Here is a 16,427-nt window from a genome sequence, read left to right as displayed (position 1 = left end):
AAAAAAAAAAAAAAAAAATTAGCTGGGCATGGTGGTGCACGTCTGTAATCCCAACTACCGGAGAGGCTGAGGCACAATTGCTTGAACCCAGAAGGTGGAGGTTGCAGTGAGTGGAGATCACGCCACTTCATTCCAGCCTGGGTGACAGAGCAAGCTCTGTCTCATAAATAAATAAATAAATAAATATTAATGACAAGACCTGCATTACTCTTGCACCTAATATGACAATATCTGTATCATATACATTTTGTTCTATCACTAATTTTTAGTTTTAGTCCTATAGTTAAATAAATTTGAGCCCCACTGAGCATCTTTCTGTCATTGTTTTTCCATGTATCTCATGGATGGATCAAGTTTTTCCTCTTCCAATTTTTTCAGGTATTCTTAAAAATATATTATTTCTAGGGGACAAAAAAAAGGTTGTATGCTGTCTTTATATGCAATGGAATGACTGGGTTAAAATGTGTAAATCACTTTCTCTTACTTGAGTATTTTCTAGGCATCATTCATGGTCTCTGACGATTAGACATTACTGTGGAGAACCTGAATGCCAGGTTGACCTTTGTTTCTCCTTATTGGTAACTTGATCTTTTTGTCTAGAATGTCCAAAGGTTTCTTTATATATTTAAGTCCAGCAACTTCAGAGAACTCTATCCTGCTAATGATTTTTTCTAGGCCAATTTATCCTGGAACCTGCTCTACCCCTTCAATTAGTAGATTCAAATTTCCTTTTATTTTTGGAAAGTTTCCTTGAATTACATCTTTAAACACGTGTTTTTTGTTTTGTTTGTTTTGTTTTCCTGATTTATTGTTCTGGTTCTCTTTTTTTGGGACACAAATGATGCATGCTTGCTGCTCTTTGTCCTCCTCAATTGTCACTTGCTTTCTCATACTGTCACTTTATTCAATCTACCTTTCATTTTGTTGACCTCTCTCAGTCCTGTCCAACATTGCTCTTTCTGTACATTCTGCAGATTCTAGTCTCCTGTATGGTGCATCTGAGATGGTCATAATTTCTACAATGATTCTACCTTGTAATTCTATTTCTTGTCTAAAGTCTGCCAGTTCATGTTTCACTTCCTTTTGTTCTCTTCCTGTTCCCCCTTGAAGAAGGTACACAGCTTCTTACGTTTCTCCTTTGTATGCATCTTCCACAGTGGCAAATGATTATCTTTTAACGTGACATGTGTGGTTACAACCTCCACATCTCCACTGTAAAATTCTTCTGGGGACTGTTCTTCATCAATGATGTCTACTTGTTGTTCTCTTCCCTTTTCTGTTGCAGTATCACTGGACAATCTTGTCCCAGTTCCTTCCTTATTAGTTATGTCTGAATGTGGCAAGTTCTTACTACACAAGCTACTTGCAGGAAGTTCATGTGGGGGCAAGGCTGGGCACAAAGCTCAGGTCAGCAAGATTTTTCATTATATAGGGTGGTTTACAAGGGTGAGTTATTCAGTATTTTCCTCATTTTAGTCAACAGAACTTGATAGCTTTGGGGATCTTCAAAATGCAGGTTGCCTCCCTTCATTACTGTCCTCTTAAATCCCATCTTACAAATATGGCTTGTCTCTGTGATCACTCCCTTCGGCCTGCGTAGCGTGCTGTTCTTCATAGCAGAGTGAATCCAAGAGAGCTGCTGCCACTATAGCCTGCACACTCATCCCATGGTCCTACTCAAGGCGCTGTTGGTTTTACCCCTTAGGAGATGCCACTAACTTTGGAGGACGACGCTTTACTCACTTTATCTGACCCCTGCAGGTTGCAGACTCCTCTTTTTTTTTTTTGAGATGAAGTCTCGCTTTGTCACCCAGGCTGCAGTGCAGTGGCGCAATCTTGGTTCACTGCAACCTTTCCCGCCCGGGTTCAAGCAATTCTCCTGCTTCAGCTGGGATTACAGAAGTGCACCACCACGCCTGGCTAATTTTTGTATTTTTAGCAGAGACAGGGTTTTGCCATGTTGGCCAGGCTGGTCTTGAACTCCTGGGCTCAACTGATGTGCCCGCCTCGGCCTCCCAAAGTGCTGGGATTACAGGTGTGAGTTACCGTGCCTGGCCGCAGACTCTTCTCTCAGCATCTTTCTGAGTGCCACTGGATTTGGCAGCCCCCTTGATCAAAGTTGGAACTTGATTATCCATTTTTCACATTCCTTAATTGCTCTGAGGGAATTCCAAGAAAGAAGGAACTGATAACCACTACATTGCCACTTTAAAGCGAGAATAAGTAAGCCATGTTAGGAATTTGTCGTATTATAAACAATCTAACTATCCAAAGTTGGGAGCATGGAAATAGTGGAATAATCAAGAGTATAAAAACTTCAAAAATGTTAAATTATAAAATCATAACTACTTACGTAATTATAAAAGTTTTGTGAAAATGTATATATGGAAAAAGCATAGGATGTAACAGCAGATAAGGTAGATTATAAAAACTAGCTATACTCGGGTCATAAATAAGTAAAATACTTAGGCACTTAGGAGGAAGAATAGAAGGGAAAAATGAAAACTGCTTTTTCTTAAGGGTAACGAATATTAAGTAATTTTTTCATTTAAAATTTTTCATTGTTACAACATAGTTTCAATAATTAAAAAAAAAAATACACACTCAAAAAATAAAAAGGAAGGCTATACAGATCTATCAAATACACAGCAAGGTGCGGTGGCTCACGCTTATAATCCCAGCACTTCGGGAGGCCGAGATGGGTGGAACACCTGAGGTCAGGAGTTCGAGACCAGCCTGACCAACATGGCAAAACTTCATCTCTACTAAAAAACACAAAAATTAGCTGGGCGTGGTGGTACGCACCTGTAATCCCAGCTACTCTACTCAGGAGGCTGAGGCAGGAGAATCACTTGAACTCTGGAGGCGAAGGTTGCAGTGAGTCAAGACTACACTACTGTACTCCAGCCTGGGTGACAGAGTGAGACTCCATCTCAACAGCAACAACAAAAAACAAAACTACTAAACAAAAATCACTTAAAATGCATCCACTGGCTCCTGTAACTGCCAGGACTAACCATATTGTATCCTTGAAGGCAAGCTCCAGAACTCATATCCTTTGGTTCTAGTTCCCATCCAGATCCTTCACAGCAGCCAGTGCCTCCCCTTTTCCTCTGCCTACCCCATACCCCTCAGCCCCAGCAGCTGACTCTACTGCAGAATACTGGAAGCTACTTAGCACTGATGACGTGCCAGGCACCATAAGGGCAGAACACCAAGTAAGAAAACGGGCTTTCACTAGCTGGGTGTGGTGGCTCATGCCTGTAATTCCAGCACTTTGGGAGACTGAGGTGGGTGGATCACAAGGTCAAGAGATCGAGACCATCCTGGCCAACATGGTGAAACCCCGTCTCCACTTAAAATACAAAAATTAGCCGGGCATGGTGATGCCTACCTGTAATCCCAGCTACTTGGGAGGCTGAGGCAGGAGAACCACTTGAACCCAGGAGGCGGAGCTTGCACTGAGCCAAAATCGTGCCACTGCACTCCAGCCTGGGTGACAGAGCAAGATTCGTCTCAAAAAAAAAAAAAAAAGGCGGGGGGTGGTTTACATTTTGTTTACAATAAAGGGCAGTAAGAAAGCAGGTTGCATTGAAAGGACAATTTAGAGTTAGTGTTTGGGCTCTAAAGATAGGCAGATTATGCAAATATGTAGGTCGGGCATTGTGGCTCATGCCTATAATCCCAGCACTTTGGGAGGCCCAGGTGGGAGGCTTGCTTGAGGCCAAGAGTTCAAGAACAGCCTGGGCAACAAAGTGAGACTCTGTCTCTACAAAAAATGAAAAAATTAGCTGGTGCCACTTGGGAGGCTGAGGTGGGTGGATTGCTTGAGCCCAGGAGTTCAAGGTTGCAGTGACCTTGATTGTGTCACTGCATGCCAACCTAAGTGATAGAGTGAGAACCTGTCTCAAAAAATAGGTACAAATAAATACAGTATGTATTAAAATGCCCCCAAATAGTTCCAAGCATGTAATAGACATTCAATAAATGGTATTTTAAAAAATCTTGAACACTTTCAATTTCCCAGCATTAAGACAACAGAAAAATAACTTAAAATTTCAAAAATATGCTGAGAAAGGATACTAGATATATATTTTCAAAGACCATGTAAAACTAGTATCTTTTCCTTTAACTTTCCAGTTGCTATTTCAGGGTTCCCACTTTTCACATACAAACAATACAACAAACATTCAAAAATCATTTTGAATGCATAAATTCAATGTATGACTTGTCTATTATATAAGCAACACTTTTACTCTCTGAATAATTACAACAACTTCAAAATATTCAAAAATAACATCAAAGTATTTTCATTAAACACTACCTAATTTTGATGAGGTAGGAACACAAAAGGAAAACAGATTTACTCTTCTCAAATAATTCCCCAATATAGAAATGGTATAAATTAGAGGAGATTTATAAAGGAATATACACTCTAAAAATGAGCTTTTTTCTTTGGCCAATAAGGTCTTTGTTCAGTGATATTTATAATTTCTAATTGTTTATTGACAGAAAATATGTACATATTTAAAAATTAAATCAGATTAATTAAAAAAAATTGAGTTCCTGAGTTGTACTACCCCATTTCAAGTGTTCAGTAGCCACATGTGCCCACTGTACTAGACAGTGCATAGACTGAACATTTCCTTCATTATGGTCCTATTGGACAACGCTGATCTAGAGAATCTAAACAAAACACTAAACCAAATGCCTACGCAGAGGTATTAACAGGTTTGAGAAATGGTTCTAACATTGGAGGATTCTTCTTGTGATATAGGAAACAAACCAAAATGTGTGCTATGGACTACTGCTTCAACAAAGAGGAAAAAAATTGAGTAAGACTCTGAGCTCAATTGTAAGTTTCAGAGGACAAGGTGGGTGGGTGGGGAAAAGTGCCTGTTTTATAGCTTCCCAGATGGTATCTGAGGCACAGACAGAAACTGGCCCAGGTTCTCTTTCCTTTCTCATTTTACACACTCCTGAAACAATCTCACCCACACATCTACAAGATGGTAATATGAAAATGCCCATTTCCAACACAGACGGAACTCCTGCCTTCAGCCCCGTAAGTCTAGCTCCCTTTACTCCATATTTCTGTGTGGACTGCTTTAAAAGTGCCTCACAACATAGTCAAACCTCAGCTCGTTGTTCCCTGCCTTGCCTCCTGTGCAAGAAAAAAATTGGCTGGCCTCTGTTCCTGGTTAGTCCATTCCTCACTCTGCTAATAAAGACATAACCGAGACTGGGTAATTTACAAAGGAAAGAGGTTTACTGGAGTCACAGTTCCATGTGGCTGGAGAGGTCTCACAGTCATGGAAGAAGGTGAATGAGGAGCAAAGTCAAGTCTTACACGGTGGCAGGCAGATCTGACCAGGCGTGGTGGCTCACACCTGTAATTCCAGCCCTTTGGGAGGCCAAAGTGGGCAGATCACGAGGTCAGGAGTTCAAGATCAGCCTGACCAACATGGTGAAACCCATCTCTACTAAAAATACAAAAATCAGCCAGGCGTGGTAGCACGCACTTATAATCTCAGCTACTCAGGAGGCTGAGGCAGGAGAATCGATTGCTTAAACCCAGGAGGTGGAGGTTGCAGTGATCCAAGATTGTGCCACTGCACTCCAGTCTGGACGACAGAGCGAGACTCTGTCTCAAAAAAAAATTAAAATAAATAAATAAAACCAACAGATCTCGTGAGACTTATTCACTATCACGAGAGCAGCATAGGAAAGGCCCGCCCCCATGATTCAATTACCTCCCACTGGGTCCCTCCCACGACGTGTGGGAATTATGGGAACTACAATTAAAGATGAGATTTGGGTGCGGACACAGCCAAACCATATTAAAATTCAACGCTCTAGGAATAAAGAATCTGGCTGCTGCTTGTCCCCAGTTCCTGGAAGATACGCTCTAAATCCTTGGAACTTGAAGTGATGAGAGTGTCTTTGTTATTCATGGTAGGTTCTTCAGACCTCGTCTGAGAGTCTGTGCTAGCAGGTGACAGGGTGAGCTCCTAATCTGTGTTAAGGAGATGACTCAGGATTGGGGTTGGCCATGCCAGAACACTCAACCATGTGGCCTGAGATTCAGGGCTTTGAGCCATGTGCTAGCAGCCCAACCTCAAAGGAGCAGAAAAGGGCTGGAGATTGAGTCCAGCCTTGTGGGCAATAATTCAATCAATCGTGCCCACATAACGAAACCTCAATAAAAACTAGACACTGGAACTCAGGGGAGCTTCTTTGGTTGGCTCCACATAGTGTAACACACTGATGTGCCAGGAGGGTAATGGGCCTGACTCCACGGGGAAAAGATCATGAAAGCTTCCACAGGGACCCTTGAAGACTTGGCTGCATATGTCACTCCCTTTGGCTGGTTCTGATTTGTAATCTTTTGCTATAACAAATCTGTAGCCATAATACAGCACTTTCCTGAATTCTGAGTTGTTTTAGTGAACTGTTGAAGCTGAGCGGGTGGTGGGAACCTCAGAATTTGTAGCCAGCTGGTCAGAAGTGAGGGTTGCCTGGGGGGGGGGCCCAAACGTGCACTGGTGTGTGAAACGAAGGCATTTTTGTAGAGAGCTGTGCCCTCATCCTGTGAGGTTTGGCCTAATGGTGGGTAACTGGTGTCAGAACTCAGACCCTCCAGCTCTGCTCCTCCCGTTGCTCACTGTCACAGTAAATGGCATGTCCATCCAGCCACCCCGCTGCTAAGCAGACCAGGCAGCTTGGACCGACAGCCTCTCAACTGTTTCCTCTCAACGAACTTCTACACAGTGAATCAAGACATCCCTCCGAGTCCACTTCCTAAAAAGCTCCGACTTCTGTTCACGTCTCTGCAACTCTTTTGCAGCCTCAAAGCCATACGTGATCTGTTCTTCTCCTCTGTTGTACCTTCTCCTCATCGCTCATACAATTCTGGCCACATGCACCCTCTCTCTGATCCTGGATTTGCCAAGTTCATTCCTACCTTACAGACTTTTGGCTTGCTGTTTCCTCTGCCTAGAACGTTCTTGCAGAGCTTAGCTTGGCTGGTTCCTTCTATAATATCATGTAGGTTTTGATTTACATGTCCTCAAAGTGGTCTGCTTTACTTCCCTATTCCAAGTAGCCTTCTAGTGACTATCTCATCATCCCGTATGACTTTCACCACAGGATTCATTTTCATTTTCTTTCTGATTTTTCCCCTTTTCATCCTGATTAAGTTCTACATCGTATTCAATGTTTTACTCCCAAGGCCTAGAAAAGTGTCCGGCACACAGAAGATATTCACTTACTGAATATCTGAATGTGATAAATATTACTGAATCCACTGAATTGGATTATCTTAGCAGTTTCCTGACTTTAGTTTTGCTCTCCCCAAATCCATTTTCCACATCATAGCCTGAGGCAACTTTCTGAAACACCAGTACAATGACATCGCTGCCTCACTAAAAATATGGCTCACTACTATAACACATTCAGAGAGAGTTCTGTCTTTGAGACACAGAAGACAGACCCTTTATTATCTGGCCTCTGTTTACCATTCCCAGTACATCCCTTCTCCCCTTCTACTCTCTAGCCAGGTGGAGAGTAGTGCCTGAACTACTGCCAATGCTTCACATACCAGGCTTTCTTGCCTCTTCAATTTCCTGCACTTGTCCCTCTTCTAGGACACTCATCTTTCCTCCCCAGCTTGCCTGGTTAACTCTTACTCATCCTTCAGGTCTATTTAACCATCATTTCCTCTAGAAAAGCCTCCCTGATCTTCCAAAATGAGGTTAGGCTCTCCCTCCTATGTGCTCCCACAGTGCTCTCTATCTCACCCCATCCTAGCACTGAGTTTGGATGTCCTGTAATTGTCTGGATACTCACCTGTTTCCCTCTCAAGAGTGTAAGTTCCTTGGGGGCACGGCCTTGTCTTATTCAGTGATACTGCTACCACTAAGCACAGTGCCTGCTGGCATACTGTAGGTGCTTAATATATACTTACTCAATTCATTTACTATACTGGAAAATCTGCTGGCAAATTCAGAAATCTTTGTTATTCCTTCCATGTTCTCTGTAGTGTTTAACTCAATGTTACCCACGGAACAGGAGCTCAGTAAATACTAGGTGAAACTAGAACTTTCTTAACCCAGTGAAAGTAAAGAGAGAAAAACGAAGGGTGTTCAAGTTTCTTGATGATGGGATATATTTATTTAAGGAAACCAGCAAGGCTAGTTACAAGTTTTACATTAAAGAGCTACACTTAATAGTTTATAATTAAGTTATATGATCTCTTTCAACATGTCTCCTTGCTACACTGTTGTTAGCATTTAATTTGGGCTATCTGCTCACAAAGGGATATTTCAGTCTTTTTCAAAATACTTATGTTAATATATAAGCACTACATGGTTCAATTCGAGGTAATCACTTTATAAGCACTTTTTTTTTTGAGACGAAGTCTCGCTCTGTCACCCAGGCTGGAGTGCAGTGGCACGATCTCAGTTCACTGCAACCTCTGCCTCCTGGGTTCAAGCAATTCTCCTGCCTCAGCCTCCTGAGTAGCTGGAAATACAGGCACGCCCCACCATACCTGGCTAATTTCTTTTGTTTTTTTTAGTAGAGACGGGGTTTCACCATGTTGGCCAGGCTGGTCTCAAACTCCTGACCTCAAGTGATCCACCATGCCCTGACAGCATTCCATTTTATTTTATTTTATTTTTTATTTATTTATTTTTTTGAGATGGAGTCTTGCTTTGTCACCCAGGCTGGAGTGCAGTGGCACGATCTCAGTTCACTGCAACCTCTGCCTCCTGGGTTCAAGCAATTCTCCTGCCTCAGCCTCCCAAGTAGCTGGGACTACAGGCGCCCGCCACCTCGCCCGGCTAGTTTTTTGTATTTTTTAGTAGAGACGGGGTTTCACAGTGTTAGCCAGGATGGTCTCGATCTCCTGACCTCGTGATCCACCCGTCTCGGCCTCCCAAAGTGCTGGGATTACAGGCTTGAGCCACCGCGCCCGGCCAGCATTCCATTTGAAAAAGATAGGCAGGGCATAGTGGCTCACACCTGTAATCCCAACACTTTGGGAGGCCAGTGCAGGAGGATTGCTTGAGTCCAGGAGTTTGAGAACAGCCTGGGCAACACAGTGGGCCCATCTCTACAAAAATTAAATAATTAGCTGGGAATAGTGACGTGCACCAGTTACTTCGGAGGCTAAGGTGAGAGTAATGCTTCAGCCCAGGAGGTTGGGGCTGCAGCGAGCTGTGATTGCGCCACTGCACTCCAGCCTGGGTGACAAAGAAAGACCCTGTCCGCCCCAGCTCCTCCCAAAAAAAGATAGATAAACGAGTAAAATTCTTCTGACAAGAAGAACTACCTACTGTCACTGAAGGATAAGAATTATTCTTCTTTGGTACTATGATAATTTGCATAAAGATATATATACTGTTCCCATAAAGCAACACAGCAGGTTTAAAAATAAACACACTAGAAGTTATTCTTACAAACTAGATTTCTCATCAAAGCAATCTCCTTTGGAGGCTCATTCCAGTAAGAGAACCAAAGCTCAAAATGTTTTGGAAAACTTTCTTTGGAAAATGTCTTCAGATCCTACATCAGTCACTTCTTTTGAACTTTCTTACAGATATACATCTATGGCTTTGACGGTGTTTGTTTACCTTTACAAGCAACTAGTCATTAGACACTACAGTTTATGTTAAAAGAGCGTGACATATTAGATTTAAAAATAAGGTATATTTGGATGTAAATTTCCACATGTAAGTTATATACGAGTTCTGAAAACAATGCCAAGAGGAGTTCTAGAAATGTTGAAAAAGAGAGAAAGAAAACAAGGAAACGTGTTTAAAGAGTCACAGACCACCCTCCCAACTTTTTTTTTTTTTTGAGACAGAGTCTCACTCTGTTGCCCAGGCTGGAGTGCAGTGGTATGATCTCGGCTCACCGCAACCTCTTCCTCCCGAGTTCAAGTGATTCTTGTGCCTCAGCCTCCCAAGTAGCTAAGATTACAGGTGCATGTCATCATGCCTGGCTAATTTTTGTGTTTTTAGTAGAGATGGGGTCTCACCATGTTGGCCAAGCTGGTCTTGAACTCCTGACTTCAAGTGATCTACCCACCTCGACCTCCCAAAGTGCTGATATTACAGGCGTGATGCCCGGCTGACCCTCTTGCAAATCTGATTAAAATTACTGCTCCTTTCCCTGGAAATATCATGGGTTCCCCATCGCCCTATGCCCTGCAAAACCACTTGCACAGAGTATTAGATAGGCATGAACATGCTGAGGACCCTCTGTAGAGCCACATTCAGACCCCATGATTTAAAGCAGTGGCTTTTTTATTTCTTTTTCGTTTTTTTGTTTGTTGGTTGGTTGGTTTTTTTCCTATGTAGCCAACAAGAAAAAAAAGAGAAGTACCCTTGTATACTGTGACCCAGTTTGTGCATACATATATATATATACAATTAAAAGTTTCACAAAACAATCCTCAGCTCTACCAGATGTGATAGTATTCTCTTCTTTTTGATTTCATTAAGAAAAATGTTACTCATGACCTACTGCACTAATTTCACAATCTATAACTTGAAAAATACTAATTTAGAATAACTGCTAAATAAATGGAATAATTTAATGAAAAAGAAAAAACTCATTTGATTAGAAAAATCCTGGGCTGGGTGCTGTGGCTCATTCTCATATTTTGGAATACCAAGGCAGTAGGATCACTTGAGCCCAGGAGTTTGAGACCAGCATGGGCAACAAAGTGAGACCCTGTCTCTACAAAAAAATCAAAAAATTAGCTTGGCGAGGTGGTGCATGCCTGTGGTCCCAGCAACACAGGAAGTAATGGCAGGATACCCGCTTGAGCCCAGGAGGCTGAGGCTGCAGTGAGCCATGTTTGCACCACTGCATTCTAGCCTGGGTGACAAAGCAATAACCTATCTCAAAAAATTAAAAATAAAGAATCTGGCTGGGTGCGGTGGCTCATGCCTGTAATCCCAGCACGTTGGGAAGCAGAGGCAGGTGGATCACAAGGTCAGGAGTTCAAGACCAGCCTGGCCAACATGGTGAAACCCCGTCTCTAGTAAAAATACAAAAATTAGCTGGGTGTGGTGACGCGCACCTATAGTCCCAGCTACTCGGGAGGCTAAGCCAATAGAATCACCTGAAGCTGGGAGGCAGAGGTTGCAGTGAGCCAAGACTGTGTCACTGCACTCCAGCCTGGGTGACAGAGTGAGACTCCATCTCAAAAATAAATAAATAAATAAATATTTTTAAAAAGATTCTGATATGTTATTTTAAAATAATAAACACAAAAGTCTTTTCACTCTACAGTTCAACCTTTCTAGAGATTGGATTCTTTATGGCAGAACTGTGTTGCCTTGGTCATTCATCCACATGGCTTACTACTGGAGACCCTATTGAGTGAATCATACAATGGTCAAAGAAACTCCATACCTTAATATTAGAAAACCATAAATCATTTTCATGTAACGTGGCAAGGTAAACAGACGTAAGAAGTCCAATGCAAAGGGCAACGGTTCCACCAATTGTCAATGACAAAATCTTCCATAATCTTCTACTGGTACAACCTTCTGGAAAAATGGAACAGATAAGTAACTAAGTTAGCAAAAAAATTAGAATGTAATAGTTCCACTTCAGATTACCAAGTAAGCTAAGTCTAGCTGCCTGTCACTGGGAAAGCTTTTCCTGTCTCCAACAGAGAGTCCTTTCTGATTTCACAGACCTGTTTTTATTCTATCACAACTTTTACCCCATATTCAACTGTTCATGTGTCCATTCTGCCAACTACAATGTGATCTTCTTGAAGACAAATATATTATCTTATTCATCTTTAATACTGAGGACCTCTGTCTGGCACACTTTAACAACCATAATTTAACTATGAAGTCTGTTAAACGGATGACTAAATGTGTTACATGCCTAGGATGCAATCGATCTTTTAGATGATCTAGGTACAACTGGTGGTTTATTCTTTAAAAGCTATTTTAAAAACTTAATTACCTTAAAAAAAAATTTTTTTTTTTTTTTTTTGAGACAGGATCTTGCTCTATTGCCCAAGATGGAATGCAGTGGAACATTCTCGGTTCACTACAACCTCTGCCTCCTAGGTTCAAGCAATTCTCCCACCTCAGTCTCCTGAGTAGCTGGGACTACAGGCACACACCACTATGCCTGGCTTATTTTTGTATTTTTAGTAGATACAGGGTTTCACCATGTTGGCCAGGCTGGTCTTGAACTCCTGAACTCAAGTGATCCACCCGCCTCGGGCTCCCAAAGTACTGGGATTATAGGCATGAGCCACTGCGCCTGGCCGATTACCTAAAACTTTTTTTTAAACCCACAGGTTTTGCAGGAATGCTCCGGCAGGAAAAAACCCAGAGAATAAATAATCCAACAAAACTCAAGTTAAAGGACATATAAACTAGGAAAAATATGGATAGCACATATAAGAAAGCTTAAATACCCTTAATATAAGACGAATACTTTCAGGACAATTTATTTTATTTCAGGACAATTTATTGTCCTGTCAAGATGAATACTGCAGTAGGAAAAAGATAAAGGACATGAACAGGCAATGTACAATAGAAAAAAGTGGCCAATAATAACAGACTGAAGATGTTCAAATTCATTAATGTTAAAGAAATGCAAATCAAAACTGTGAGTTATACTTCTAAAAATCTTGGCCAATTTGACAGCTTTCAAAATACGAATACTCTGTTTTGGTAAGGGTATAAAAAAATAGACATCTTCAAACACTGCTGCTAGAAGAATAAATTGGTGCCTCTCTGGAATGCAACATGGCAGCAGTGAGTAAAAGCCACCAAAATGAGCATCCCATTTGGCCAGTAATTCCAAATCTAGGCATGTACCCTGCTATGGTTTGACTATTTGGCCCTCCAAATCTCATGATGAAATATGATTCCCAATGTTGGAGGTGGGGCCTAATGGGAGGTGGTGTGGTGATGGAACCAAATCCCTCATAAACGGCTTGGTGAGATTCTAGCAGTACTGAGTTCTCGAGTTCTCATTCTGTTAGTCCTAGGGGAGCTGGTTGGTTAAAAAAGAGCCTGACACCCTGCATTCCCTGGAAATTACTTCTGCTCTGGTCATGTGATCTCTACACACTGGCTCCCCTAGGCCTTCCATGACTGGAAGCTTCCTGAGGTCTCACTAGAGGTCAATGCTGGTGCCATGCTTCCCGTACAGTCTGCAGAACGCTGAGGCAAATAAATCTCTTTTCTTTATAAATCACCCAGCCTCAAGTATTCCTTTATGGCAACAGAAATGGACTAAGACATGCCCCAAGGAAATAAAGTTTTAAACAAACATATGGCCACAAGGAAACTGATCACGGTTCTGTCTGTATTAGCAAATGGTAAGGAAACCTTTCACTTCTACAGTGGCAGCTATAAAAATACTTTACATGGATATTTCAAAAATACGTTAACTGGCTTATGCATGTTCATAACATAATAAGAGAAAAATAGCAAGCTACAAAACAGCACGTGGATCCCAATTTTGCAAAACTGTATATGAATGCTTATGGGTATACATATGCAGAATATGACATTTAGACAGCAAGACAGTGTCATTGGTGTTAGTTTCAGGATGGGAGTGTATTTTTCTTTCTTTGCAGTGTTTAAGGTGTTCAGAAAGTACTATTATCCAAAATGCATTGATTACTTGCTCATGGCTGAGCCAGCTGGCATGACCTCCCATTACAGATCACTTTTGTTAAACTGTTTCCCTGAATTGCTTTACTAGCCTGGCTGGTAAGAATTAACATGGCTGTAAATAATGTAAATTCTGTCAGATATCCAAAATGGTTAATGGGTATGAAGATTTTCATGTTAACTTTTAAAATCCTGACCATGCTTTAGTTATAAAACCTACTCAGGAAGACAGAAATTAATGCTATTTGATGCATCACTTAGCAAGCTTTACCATTATACAAACAACTGACCAAGTTCTGCTTACTTTTCCCACCAATAAAAGAAAAAAAAAAAGCAAAACAAAACTTCAGGTATTTGACTAAATTATAAGGAATTTAAAAAAATGTTGATCCACCGTTCACTATTTTAATGAAATGAGAAACTCACCCAAGGTAAGGCTGCCTGGTGTGAACAGTATACACGACTACAAAAATTAGAGATAGACTAAACTCTGGGGTGTGGATGGGGGACCATTACTCCAGAGAGTCAAAGGATGAGACTGGAAGAACCATAAGTTAATGAATAGACATCTGACGAATGCTTCTAATCAAAGTTCTTTCATCTTTTGTCAAATCATAACTGTCAAATCAATCTAATCAAATTGCAATTAGAACATCAGGGTACTAGAACAAGTTTTAATTGTCAGGTCCCAACAAATTTTTACCCTATTGGAGAGTGACATTTTAACATGCAGAAATAAAAGCAACCCAAATCGCTGCTTTAGTTTAAATCACCTACCAGATGGCAATTTATTTTCCAACTTCACATTTTCTTCTTGGGCTGGAAAGTCTTCAGAAACTTCTGTGGCTCTTATTTCTCTTCTTTGCCGAATGGATATCATGATGTCAGACTTTCATGCATTGTTCTCCCAATCACTCCTACACAGAAATAAACAGGCCATCAACGTTAGTACCTTCTTCCCAACAAACCCCGTGCTCATCCATGCTGAAATGCCTTTACTAATGCCATTTTCCCTCAATTCGCATGCCCTCCCATCTTTTTTTTCTTCCCCCTAAGAGAGGGTCTCACTGTCACCCAGGCTGGAGTGCAGTGGCATCATCATGGCTCACTGTAGCCTTTACTTCCCCAGGCTCAGGTGATCCTCCCACCTCAGCCGCCTGAGTATCTGGGCTACAGGAATGTGCTACCACACCTGGCTAATTATTTTTTGTAAAGATGCGGTCTTCCTATCTTGCCCAGGCTGGAGTGAACTCCTGGCCTCATGCGATCCTCCCCGCCTTGGCCTCCCAAAGTGCAAGGATTACATGCATGAGCCATTGTGTCCAGCCTGCCCTTGATCTTGTCATCTAAATCGTTGCTGGCTTTCAAAGCTACACTCAAAACATAAATATTTATTTGACTCAATCATATTTATTCATGAAGCATGTGCTCTACAGCAGGCCCTGCCAGGAGTCAGGAATACAGGTGAGCAACACACAAAAGCCACTGTTCTTCCAGAACATGTTGGGACATTCCAGTTCCAGCTGATCTTCTCCCTCCCTGAGCCATAGCAGTTACCATGCAATGCGTCACGTAATTACACAGTTGTATATTATTTTCTACTTCTATAGGCGGTAGTAGGTCTTCAGTACCTCCCACAGAAGTGGCCACGTGGGAGATACTCCATAGTAAATGTGTTGACAACCGGATTTTGAAGAACTAAAATATTGTTTTGTCTCAGGTACCTGAATTTTAACACCAGTGTTCTATAAAACAATTCACACTGGCAGCTTCAGGAATATGCCTCAGTGGTGATGACTGCGGGGGTGTGCCAATCAGGGCAGCTGCTATCCCAGGGAGCGTCGGTGGGAGTAACCACGGGGAGCAGGAGCCTGGTTTGGCAGCAGTAAGTGGGAGGCGGGGGAGTGGTGGCAGTGAGTAAGCGGGTTCCAGTCCTCCGGAACATCTTGCTTCACTCCTCTGAATAATGAACAGCTTCTTACTAATTATTTCTCAAATGTGACTAGTAGCCTGACATGATTGTTTCCACAGTTTATTAATTCCTAAGGGTAACTTGCTCCACAGAACAAACCAACTAACATTATACAATTCATGCATTCATTCATACCAAAAAAAAAAAAAAAAAAAAAGGAGCAATGGTAAGTACTGCGCTTTCTTGCAGTGAACTGAGATCACTCCATTGCACTCCAGCCCAGGTGACAGAGCAAGACTCCATCTCAAAAAAAAAAAAAAACCAGGAAGCCAGATTTAAGTACTGCGCTTTCAAGCACTGGAAATGGAGAACCTGGAACAGAGAGAGTGTTTAACAAAGTCCTACAGCCACAGATGGGCTTATCCCCCATGTGACCTCATCCTAGAGTCCTCCCTAAGTGGGAAAGGACTTTTTAAAACAATTCATATATTCTAATATGGTAAGGCAGAAAACCAACACATATTTAAGTACCAATTATGTGTCAGGCACTGCAATAGTCCCATGAACTATGAAACAAAAAGTTCCTCCATCAGATCAAAAGGAATGCCACGGTAAGCGACTGAAAAGGGACCAGACTCGATTCTTTATTAATAAGGAAGGACGACTAGTGCTGGCCGAGCGAGGCGGCTCATGTAATTCCAGCGCTTTGGGAGGTTGAGGCAGGAGGATCACTTCTGACCAAGAGTTTGAGACCAGCCTGGGCAACAGAGCGAGACCCTATCTATACAATAAATAAAATAAAAATAAAAATAACTAAAATAAAATAATTAGGCGGGTGCGGTGGTGCA

General features: G+C 41.8%; 1 protein-coding gene across 1 annotated transcript in view; it reads right to left on the bottom strand.

The window, feature by feature from the left end:
* Positions 1–14,590, bottom strand: part of DPY19L3 (dpy-19-like 3 (C. elegans)) — a 79,079-nt gene extending 64,489 nt beyond the window's left edge. Inside the window, exons 1-2 of the mRNA XM_011947299.1 lie at positions 14,445–14,590; positions 11,428–11,561 (exon numbers count right to left, since the gene is read on the bottom strand). Coding sequence (XP_011802689.1) covers positions 11,428–11,561; positions 14,445–14,547 — 237 coding nt within the window. The 5' untranslated portion in view covers positions 14,548–14,590. The remainder of the gene's footprint in view (positions 1–11,427; positions 11,562–14,444) is intronic.
* Between the last annotated feature and the right edge of the window lie 1,837 nt (positions 14,591–16,427).

The sequence above is a fragment of the Colobus angolensis genome, unplaced genomic scaffold (genome assembly GCF_000951035.1).
Source record: "Colobus angolensis palliatus isolate OR3802 unplaced genomic scaffold, Cang.pa_1.0 Scaffold107, whole genome shotgun sequence".
Classification (NCBI taxonomy): Eukaryota; Metazoa; Chordata; class Mammalia; order Primates; family Cercopithecidae; genus Colobus; species Colobus angolensis.
The sequence above is the reverse complement of the archived record's forward strand: the minus strand, read 5'-3'. Positions and strand labels throughout refer to the sequence as shown.